Here is a 12,025-nt window from a genome sequence, read left to right on the forward strand (position 1 = left end):
AAGGATAAAATAGTACGAATATATGTATTACGATGATACCTGTCTAAATCTGCATGATCAAGTGTAAATGGCGCAGCTGTGTGAATTGTCTTTGTGTTTCTTTGTATATGGGGTTTTATATTGCAAATGAAATTGAATAAAAAGAATTAAAAAAAAAAGCACGTGGCCGATTCAGCCCCGTACATTATGGGCAGAATTTGTGCCTCTCAAAGATGGTTGGGGTTTGTGCATGCACAAATATGAACAAATCCCAGGAGCCCCAGGATTGAACGGCTTTGGTGAGTTTCACATTCGTCAAACCATTCACACCATAGTGGGAAGGTATGGGGCGGGCAGCGGGATGGAGCAGGGGGACTCCTAGTGTTTTTATGGGCATCCCCTTTCATTACAAACGGCAAAAAAAAAAATCATTCGATGTTGAGCGATAATCAAATTAGTTTTCGGCCATGCGAGAGGAAGTGTTACCGTACAACATCCATTCGCATGCTAGCGAGCAGATTCCCGCGGTGGGAATGGGAGGCTTCCGGTCGGGTAGGGTTTACCTGTTTGCTACGCTGCGAACATAAGCCAGCTTAGCGAACAGCTCTGAATCAGGCCCAAAATCGAAAACGAAATTGAATATCCTTGTCAGAATGAAAGCGGCACTCTACCACCCTGCTGATATATGTGCTGGACGGGTCCCCTGGGGGTTGGAAGTGCTGTATGTATTGGGCACCATGTGGCACCCAGGAAGCAGCATGCATCATATACTCCTAAGCCCACACCCAAACTACTGTGAAACTAGCCAATGGGAGACCAGGGGCGGTCTTAGGATGAGTGTGTGCGAAGAAGTATACAGAAGTCTTCCTATATACTAAAACTAACTACCAGTGTCCAAAATGTCCCTTATGCATCATTTACTACACTTTCTTCTATTAATAATTATACCGGGGAATTACAAAAAGGGGAAAATAAGATCAGTGCGACTTTCATACCTTGTTCACTTTGCTCCGTTTCTTCATCTTCGTCATCATGCTCCTCTTCCTCCTCCTGCTTACCAGCTTCCTCCTCTTCTGATTCTGCACCACTGTCACTGCTTTCTGCCTTCCCATTCACAGCCTTATAGTTAGGTGTAGAAGTCAGGGCAGTGCTCAGATCTAAAGGGGGACAAAGTGGTTCAATGCATGCAAAATTGTATTCCGTATTCCTTTGCACATAGACATGTCCTTACCACAATGAACTTTGTAAGCGAAACCCTGCTCCGTACCTGCAGTCACTGACTGAGCTGCATGTACAGAGGATGGCGGGGTCATTATTGACCCGTGGGCAAGCGCATCGCTAATGATATTGAGCGTACACACTATATTACACACAATATTGCTCAGAAGGGCCAAAATAAGAGACATCGTTTGTAATATTGTATCTTTCGCTTGCACAGAATATGCCATTGCTATATAATGTTGTGCAGAACATAATGTTCATATACACAGGAGTCAATATCAGGCATTCAATGTGTGTTTTTAAAGCTGGATAATATTAATAGATGAAAAAGTACACTGTATTATCGGCGAACAGACATCCGCAGACTTCCCGACAAGTACACGCTGTGTGTCATCTCTGCTTGCAGCAAACACATCATTCATCATCGGTTTCATCATTGTTTGCAGTACACACAAGCACCAAGGGCCTAGGGGGTTATACGGACCTGATCGCTTGGCTACTAAGTTTCAGAGCCCTGCGATCAGACAGCTGCAGCCTGGCAGAGAGAAAACCCACCCTGTACGAGGCTGCGAAAATATCCCCGATCCATTCGCAACTCACTCGCCATCAAAATGATTTTCCCACTTTGTGCAGTCTGTGCGTAACCCAGAACCTACTCGGCTAGTGCAATAGGAACAGGCGGATCGAGGCCGGAGGTGATGTCACATATCCTCCCTGGACACGCCAGCTTTTTCCCTAACACTCCCAGATAACGTCCGGTCACCAGCCCCCAAACCCCGGCATCATGTCAATTAACTTTGCGAACGGCTTGCGATTAGAACAGATGCTGGATTTTATGGCAGGATGGCCTCGTGCATGAGCGTCACGATCCGCACCCATGCACAGTCATTCAATAATTGGAGGGGCTGGTGAATTGCAGCCTAGCAATCAGGTCTGAATAACCCCTAATACACAACACAGCAAGCAAAGTTTAGAACATGTTTTGATTGTTCTGTTAAAAGCAAAATCAAAGTACGAGGTTTTGTCTTTACTGATCACAGTGATCGGGCAGCCTGGCAGCACCCCCCACCCGGTGGCTGCAGAGGAGCATCCAGTGGTGAATCATGCCAGCACCTCCCCCTGTTGTATACCCAGAGCAGCATATAAAGTTACCAGAGCCTCTGCCCCAGTAGGATATGGTATAACGGATCAGAGCTATCTACATCGATCAGGTTATGGTTGACCACCCTTAATCAAACTCATCTAGTTAGATGCCTAAAGATAGTCAACCTCGTCTAGATTGACAGTTAGGAAGTTAGGTACCAGCGTTAGAGCGACAGGAGTGTGGTCATTTTTCACGTTTTCTTGTGCCAAATGTCCATGATGTGTGCTCGCCATGCTTTGGGCATGGTGGCATACTATTATAATTTCACTCTATGTACACTTGGATATTAACCCCTTGAGTGGTGGGATTTTCTGGGGCAGGACAAACCTAACAGGGCAGGTTTGTCCTGCCCCAGCAATACTCACCACTCAAAGGCAGCAGCCAGTCCCGACTCACCAATCCTGTCGCTCCCCTCCCCTTTCCTGACCTCTGCCCTCATGCGACCTTACATTCGCACTGCAGCAGTGACCAGGTGGCAGGCCATGCTTGGGGAGAGTCCGGGACGGCTCTGGGGGACTCGGGCGTCCGAACTCCCGAGCCCATCCTGATCCTGGTCACTGATGCAGTGCTAATGGCAGCGGGAACAGCAGCAGGGGAGCTCCATTGCACGATCGCCGGAGGGTTAAGAGGGGGGGGGGAGGGAGAGCAACGGGAGGGTGCCACTACAGCTTGTGCGTCAGTGGTACATAGCTGAAGGCACAACTGGCGCATACCTACCTACTGGTGGTATGGCCGTAAATGTTCTGGGACAGCCCGCTGCAGCAGCGCAGTTGAGCCCGAATTTCCGGGCATACCACTAAAGTAGTTAAAGTATGAATCAAGTCGACCGGGTTCGCCTACGCGTGGCCGAGCATAACATGGTCTATCTAGCCATCGTAGATCCATCGACCAAATAAGGCCCCAGTAGTGTTCCATGATCACCAATATATCAGGTCCTATGATTCAATTTCAAGTCCAGTATACATATTAATATTTTTAATGTACACTGTTTTTTTTTTAACAATATGTTGGATAAGTTTTAAATAGATGTTTTTGACCCAAGGCAATCATAAGAAAACTTCAATGTCGGAGCGTTTATTTGTAAAGAAATACAAGTCTGTTAAGAGGTTTAAAGCAGAATCCCTGAGCGGACACTATGAGCAGGAAGTGTCTCTTGTATATGTAACTGTATATAGGAAACACTGCGCAGGTTACATCACTTCCTACATGGGAGTAGTGAGAGATAATGCCAAGCGTGCGTTACGGGCAGAACAATGGGACAGTACACAAGAAGTGTGAGCAGGGCTGTTTTCAGACTGGAGAAGCCGATACCGTAAAAGTTCCCAGGTTTACATTATAGATTGTATTGTTCATCGGTTCCAGATATAATGTAGATAACGAGGAAATACGCAGCCAGCATTCCATTCCATTGTGCAGTGTCAGTATAGAGGAGGCCTGCCTGCGCTGTGTAATAACTTGGTTTATGCCACTCCTAGGGCCCGATTCCGAGGTCAGCGAATTGTCAATGTCAGACACAGATGAACAGGGGCAGATTCACTAAAATGCAGGTTTCAGACGTGGAGATAGATGTTGCCCGTAGCAAACAATTGGATTATACTTATTATTTATATAGCACCTTATAGAAGAGAGTAAGCTAGAATCTAATGGGTTGCTATGGTAATTTCTCCATTCTAAAAACATGCATGTAGTGAACATACCGCAGTGTTAGACATGTGGGGGTTCCTAGGCGGTGCGGGGGAGGAAATAGTTCTTGTTATGGGCAGGTCACAGAAGTGTTGCACAATCGCTCGCACTGGAGGCCATCCTCTGCCTGTGAATGTGCACATAGCATGGAGCTGATAAAAGTCTCTATGAAGCATAATGTACTTTTAGAGCAGCTTGCTGTGCTGCCCGGATTGCCCACAGATCTAGCAAATCAAGTTGGAGGAACATATAGCAAGCATCTGTGACCAGACATCCCGATTCCATACTGTGCAGGTCAGGTGTCTTACCTAAAAAAAAACAATGTCTGCTAGAGTATAGGTCCTTGATGGCCAACCTTGACACTCCAGCTGTTGTTGAACTACACATCCCAGCATACTCTGCATCAGATTTAGCATGGCCAAACAGCAAAACTGAAGCATAGCATGCTGGGATGTGTAGTTCAACAACAGCTGGAGTGTCAAGGTTAGCCATCAAGGGTATATGTTCTCAAACTCAGTCCTCAGGACCCCAGTTCATGTTTTCCAGTCTTTCTCAGTGACTTGTTTATGGTCCAGAGGACAGAGTTTGAGAACCACCACTCTAGTTAATTATCGGCTACTGTAGTGGTTCCCAACCCTGGTCCCCAAATACCCCCAACAGTGCATTTTTTCCAGGTCACTCGGCAGGTGCACAGGTGCACTCATTATATACATTTTAAAAGATCCACAAGTGGAGATATTTTTTCACTGGTGATTCGTGGAGACCTGCAAATCGTGCATTGTGGGGGATACTCGAGGACAAGGGTTGGGAACCAACCATGCTAGTGCATAGGATCTCAAAATCGGTCCTCAGGTTCCCAAACAGCTCATGTTTTTCAGGTCACCTCATAGAATCACGGTAAAATGATTAGCTCCATCTGTGGACTCCGTGATTAATGAGGGCACCTGCATACCTCCCAGCATGACCCATTCCAGGAGTGACAAAATGCTCTCTACCTGGACTTCCCCCTTAATCTATGATTGCCATCACGTGATGAAACACTATAATAGCAATGAAATAGTACAAGACAGGTGACATAAATCACAGATTAAGAAGGAAGTCCAGGAACAGTGCATTGTGTGCCTCCTGGAATGGGTCATGTCGGGAGGTATGCACCTGTGTGCCTCCTGGAATGGGTCATGTCTGAATGATGTGAACTGTTTGGGGTCCTGAGGACAGAGGTGGAGAACCACTGTACTAGAGTGTAAATAACTAGCATGTTAGGTAGCAGAGGAGAGGCTCCATTGCTTTTGCAGCTCATTACCGTACTTATTCTGAAAAAAACAGCAACAAGGCAGTATGGCTGGGAATACATATCAATAGGAAAATACTTATGGTTCGTTTAAAAGTACGCGTCCATTTATTTTACTCTAATTCATCATGGCCATTGCCGTACAGTTATATAGAAGTCCATGTAGAAACAGGATTGATCTCCACTTTTAATGTATGCTAAAAGTGGTTTTCCCCTATGAGCGATTCCAAGGGTATCCTGCAGGGGTGTAAAGCAAATGATAGAGCTTGAGAGTCAGGTTTTACAGTAGCTATTTGAAATGATCCTCAGTTACAGAATGCCAACCCTGGTGTTACTGTTTTATATCTATTGTATGTAGATGTAAAACACCACAAATGAATGAAAACACTTTCCCAGTTGCAAATGAGAACACAGGACATCAAATACATACTTTTCTATTTAGTGTACAGACAGCTTATGCAGGGTTGCCTACCCTCCCGGAATGGCCAGGAGGGTCCCGAAAATCGGGTACCCCTCCCGCCCCCCCGGAAGGGTGGGCAACCCTCCCAGTTTCTGGGGGCCCTTTGCTACCCCCTCCCCCTGTTCCCAGCTATCTCACCCCTGACCACAGTGTTTAAATAACGGTATTGACCGATCTCCGATGAGGGGGCGTAGCTAAAGTGGCAGAATCACATCATTTTAGCCCTGCCCCCTCGGCAGCGATCAGCAAATCGGGTAATTTCCCATCATGGGGGCGGGGCTTAATGGTGTCACACAAGCCCCGCCCCCCGAACGCCTGCTGAAAGTCTCCTCTCCGGGCTTCTCCCGGAGAGGAGATTTAAAAAAGTCGGGAACCCTGAGCTTAAGTCTGACACTCTAAGGCCCCGTACACACCAGAACGATCCTGATTGTTAGTAGATTGTGTGATGGTCGCACGATCTGCATCCAATCTGATCCCAATCCGATCTGAGTCTGTATCCAGTTGAATGGATCTTTTACAGATCCTATCTGCAGCAGGTAGGATCTGTAAAACGACCAAACGACAGCGGGGACACGCATTGGATTGGAATCGGATCGGAATTGGATGTAAACATGCCCAATCTACATACAATCTGCATCCAATCGGTCGGAATTGGATCCAGATTGATGGAATTGAGCCCTAATCGTTCTGGTGTGTACCCCCCCCCTAAAACAGCAATCTGGCATTTGCCTTTATATACTAGGAGCTAAAAACATTGGATCATCAGGATATTTAACATTTCCTTGCACATTTGGGGCTGTAAGAAAGATACACAAACTACTGTACATCAAAACGACTTTTCCTTCCTACCTTCTAAGGACTTAGCAACCTTGTCCAGCCGTACTGGCGTGTGAAAGGAATAAAAAAAAGAGCAGAAAGATTTCACTTCAGGGAGGGGAAGGAGAAACATGTACTAGATTTGTTCTAGAATACAAAGCAGGAGTTAGGCCAACCTGATGTTACAACAGATCCTCTCCCATGTTTTTTGTCTTCCACCATTTCATAAAATGGACCCATGACTTGGAGCAATTCTTCCACTTTCTCTGTCACTGGCATGGTCTCAAGGATCTAGTGGCCAGAAGGCAAGATGTCACACAATAGCACAGACAGATGCACTCTCTATTACATTCTAGCGCCTGTTTCCCTAAACACCCTGGGTATTTACTGGTCTGTTCACTGGGTTCTGCAGGGATGGCTTTAAAATATTCAAGCCAATAGCATCCTTACTAAATAGCAGAAATAAATTCTAATGGTTTACATTGTTCTACATTCATCTAACAATTTCAGGGGTGCAGACTGCAGAAACACTGCAACCAATTAAAAAATATATATATTCTCTATAGAGACACAGTTCACGTCTTTAAAAAACTGTTTTTATCTTTATTTTGTAGCACATAGCTTTATTGTCCATTCTATCCAGCCCGGGGTGTACACGGTGGGCTAGGCAACTGTTGGACTCAGAATGACATCACAGACCGGCGACAAGTTGAAGCCCGAACACTATTTAGAGGTGAGTTACCACTCTTGATTCATGTAAAGCTGTTTTGATAAAAGCCTGTAATAAAAAGGCTGAAACGTTAACAGAGAACCGTCTGTCTGTTCCGAGTTTTATTGCAAGTCCCCAGTGCCGCGGTCCTCCTGCGTGTGTATATGTATGTGTATATATATATATTTTACGATCAAGAAGTACCTGTGTTAAGAATGAAGGCGAAAATTTTTCCCAACATTTTTTATTTATTTTTCAACATAATTTCCTTTCACGGCAATACTAACCTATGAATCAATCTGAAATTTGGTATGGCGGTGTTTGAAAGCTGGTAGTACACGATAGTAATGCCAACTTTCCTCAGCAACGCCACCTGTCTTCAAACACAGGTACTTATTGAGCCACCCTCGTGTATATACGCACACCTTTAAATTACATTAACAACACAGCACAGTTTTCCTCTTTAACAAAAAAGTATATAGGACGGTTTATATACATTTCACTTACAGAAGGTTCAGGATGAGTCCCTCTACATATAGAGCAGTGGTATCAAACTCATGGCCCCCCAGCTGTTGTGAAACTACACTTCCCAGCATGCCCTGCCACATATTTTATATAATGGATTGCTAAAACCGTGGCAGGGCATGCTTGGACATGTAGTTCCACAACAGCTGGAGGGCCATGAGTTTGCCACCACTGATCTAGAGCTATGTTCAAGGACTACTCAAACTAAATGTCTAATAACAACAACATTAGTACTTGCAACACGTGCTATAATACTTATATACTATATCAGTCACATGGTCCAATGTTGCTAAGCATCACCAAAAAAGACTGCAGTGCCAGAAATTAATTAACGGTACTTGTATACCTTCACGGCTCCCATCGCATGCCATCGCATGCCATATGTAGTGGCATGCGATTTTTTCCTGTACGATGCCCATCGTGGGAGCCGTGATACTACACAAGTACCGAATTAACTATCATTTTTTTAATCTATAATCATTAAGTAAAAAAATGGCTATAAGAAGCCTGTATAAAGTGCCACTTTCAGACCGCACTCTAGACCCGGGTTATTGCCGTGTCCTTGTGTCTCCAACCCGGGTCGAGAGGGGTGTGAAAGCGCCACTGTGAAAATTCCCGGGTTGAGCAACACTGCATTTCAACCCTGGTCTTGACCAGGGTTGATCACAGCTCTAACCCGGGTTGGGGTGAAATCTGAAAGCTCCCTACCCAGGTTATTCAACACTGAATTCATCAAACTCAGCTATTGGATGATTCCTCTGTCTCCTTTCATGAGGTCAGTGGCCAGAGCCTGTAAAAACAAGCAGTACACTGCAGAGCACATGCCTGAGGCAGCATTCCGGCAGTAGCACAGCCATGTCCTCAGTTTGGTCAGATGAGGAGGTGAGGGAATTGCTGAATATAAGGGGAGAGGAAGACATGCACAGATATGACAGGAACAGTAAAAGATGCTGTGGTTTACAAAAACATAGCTAAAAGAGAGGCTCTCCCCTGCGCAAATATAGGCGTCACTCAGTATTCCTCTCAGCCCCTCACTTTTGTTTCCTTTGTGATGTCATGTTTGTAAGCCTGAACAAAGCCCACTTTTAAATGACACCAATAGGTTTTGCTCTGCTGACCCGGGCCCAGTGTGAAAGCGGCCAACCAGGGAATAACCCGGGTTGAAGTGCAGTGTGAAAGGTGTCAAAAAAGGAGTCTGACCCAGGTCGCAGGAGAGATGTTTAAGACCACACAGGACATCCAAGCAAATTGTGTACAACTGTTAATGTGCCTATAACCGGTCAGCTCGCTCAGCCTGGCTGCATCAGCACTGCATACACATGGAGCCAATCATGTTGCCCATCCTTCAATATCTGATGTAAATCAAATGATTGGCATAATGATTGCCAACCTGTAACTACTCAGCTCCTTGGCACCGTAAGCGCATTGGAGTTTCTGACTGTAGACTTTCTCCAAACAAATACTTGCTGTATCTGGACAGTTGTTGTTTTTTTTAAACTGGTGTTTGTATTTTTGAGTAGACCAACGTCTGCTTATATTTGCCCACATGGACCCTATTGCTGTTTGTTCTCACTTGAAATGCTATATGACATTTTACATCCTTATAGATAAGCAAGATGCAGCATAAGTGCTCTACTTAGGTGTAATAAAATCTCAGCTGAGTGCTTATTATTTTCCCGCAGATGTCACATGACCCAGATCAGCGGGCTGCTCTTACAGGAACACCTAATTATTACAGCAGACCTTTAAAAAGTTCCTTCCATTTATCAGTTTCTGACAACCATCTTGTCATTATAAATTGCCCCTTTTATACTTTTATAGTGACATACGACCCCATGGTAAGGGCTGCCAGAGACTGAAGAACTGGAGACTGAAGCAATTATAAAGATATAGGTGATATAACGAACGTTCTACACTATATGGAAAAGGAAGACAATAGAGGAGAGCTGGGTTTGAATAATAAAGTCTAGGTTTATGATTGTAAAGTTTTGTATTATCAGTTTAACCCAGGCATGGGGAACCTTCGGCCCTCCAGCTGTTGTTGAACTACACATTCCAGCATGCCCTGAAACAGCTTTGCTATTTGGCCTTGCTAAAACTGTTGCAGGGCATGCTGGGATGTGGAGTTCAACAACAGCTGGAGGGCCAAAGGTCCCTGGATTAACCCTTTGAATGCCAACGTTGCTGTGAGAGCCTCAAAATATCCAATAAAAATGCCAGCGCTGCTCTCAGGGACTGTTCTTTTTTTGGGTGCAATATTTACCTAAACTTCAATTCATTGACTTTGCTAAATTTGCATTTATTCATACTAAAAGAACAGTCCTTGGCAGCAATGCTGGCATTTTTAGATGATATTTCAAGGATCTCTCACAGCAAAGTTGGCAATCAAAGGGTTAACTAATATGGCACTTAGTGGCGGCTCCAGAGGTGGGGCTGCAGCACAGTTTAAAATTTAAATAGGGAAGCCCCACCAACTGCCATTCCAAACTGACTCACTTAAGGTGCGTACACACGGGGGCGATTTTAGCAAATATCGCTGGAAATATGGTCGCTGAGCACCCATATTGCCAGCGATGGGCGTGTGCACCGGCGATAAATCCGGGTGCGCTCTCCCGTTTTCTGCCCGTAGTGATCGCTGAATAACCTGATTTCCACTGCCGGGCTCCCCCGGCAGTTTCTTTTTCATCAGCGACCATCTCTGGTCGCTGATGCAAACAGGACAACAAGCGATATATCGCTCAGCTTGAGCGATATATTGCTCGGCGATATATCGCCCCGTGTGTACAGGGCTTTACAGTTGGTTTGACTCCCCGGTTTGAATTTTGAAGTGTGCTGCAGCCCATCATCTGGTGCCGCAACCAATGGTAATGTTGCCGGAAAAAGGTGCCTCCTGCCAGCATCTGTAATCAGAGCACACAACATACAAGAGTACCCGTGCTAGTATAGGATTCATTAAATAATTGGATTATCTTCGCAAAATATCATATATTTATTAAAACCAAATCAATATATAAATTAGAACATACTGAATAAATATGCATCGTGATGTTTTCCCTTAATATTAATGCAGTCAGTTCCTAGAATACCCTTTAGACCAGAAAACAATTATTGATATGGCCCATTGTCTGCAAATGGAATAGTACCATTAAATGTTCAAGTCCAGCTGTAAATGGCCTCTTATGCGGAGGTAGACGGCCTGGTGTGGTAGAGTAAGCCAGTTCCGCTTGGGTGGTATCCTCAGGCAGCGGATACCAGTGCAGTTTTCTAGACAAAGCTGCATGTGGGGTATGCCACGAAACGCGTGCCGGATATTAATCACTAGGCGATAGTGTCCCATGGGGACGCGCATCATTATAGCTATGGCCCCTACACCCGGAGCATTTTCTAAGCAGATCACTTATTGCCCCATGTGTAGTTACTATGCAGTTTGTTTTACCATTGTTTCCTATTATAAAGCGCAACAGAATTTGCTGCGCTATATAAGAAATTGTAAATAAAAAAAATAAATAACGTGTGTGTTTGTGTGTGCATACATACTGCGACCTCTTCCAAGGGATATTTTCCTATATTAATATGCAAATGTGGATCTTTAGATTCCTTTTAAAGTATGGGAAAACATTTATATACGATATCATAAATATTATCACATTAGAATATTGATATTTCCACTGTGTGCTGAAACGTCTAAGAGCTATGGGTTTGGCAGACTATGAGACAATAGTACAGGAATACTAGACATGGCTATAGCCATGTATTCACACTTTCAGTGTGTGGTCTAATGAAAGCAAGAGGTTTGCTAACATTACGCTACGAAGTCTTCTCGGTTTAAAACGATTCTGACAGAGGGAAAAGGGTTTGGTCCAACTAGTCTGAGCATTTCCTATGTCATTCCAGCAGGCCAGTTGGAATGCGGTTACATGTATGTACAGGCTAAGCTAAGAAAGTAATTAGATACAATCACGCTTCTTACTTTTTTCATTTCATCAACATAAGCAATCATGGCATCTTCCTTGGACATGTCGCCCAATGAGTTCCAGGCATCCCTTTAAAAGAAAGGTAAAAGGTTAAGGACCACATGCTCTGGCAGATACAATGAACCTCCCATGCACCAGTAGTTAAGGACTTGTTACCAGGCTTCTACCGAGAGACAAATATTCCTCAATATTTATAAACTAAGAAATAACGCAGTGAAAAGTC

The 12,025-nt window shown here is 44.6% G+C and overlaps 1 protein-coding gene across 6 annotated transcripts in view; it reads right to left on the bottom strand.

Moving 5' to 3' along the window:
- The window catches only part of ACBD5 (acyl-CoA binding domain containing 5), a 40,325-nt gene that overhangs the window by 21,045 nt on the left and 7,255 nt on the right, over window positions 1-12,025 (bottom strand). For 4 of the 6 annotated variants that reach the window (XM_083189211.1, XM_083189214.1, XM_083189216.1 and 1 more), the window contains 4 exons: window positions 11,799-11,871; window positions 6,771-6,885; window positions 6,628-6,660; window positions 975-1,136 (listed from right to left, as the gene is read on the bottom strand). In XM_083189211.1, coding sequence (XP_083045337.1) covers window positions 975-1,136; window positions 6,628-6,660; window positions 6,771-6,885; window positions 11,799-11,871 — 383 coding nt within the window. The remainder of the gene's footprint in view (window positions 1-974; window positions 1,137-6,627; window positions 6,661-6,770; window positions 6,886-11,798; window positions 11,872-12,025) is intronic. The other 2 variants (XM_083189215.1, XM_083189217.1) reach the window with 1 other exon arrangement.

The sequence above is a fragment of the Crinia signifera genome, chromosome 5 (assembly GCF_055691185.1).
Source record: "Crinia signifera chromosome 5, ASM5569118v1, whole genome shotgun sequence".
Lineage (NCBI taxonomy): Eukaryota > Metazoa > Chordata > Amphibia > Anura > Myobatrachidae > Crinia > Crinia signifera.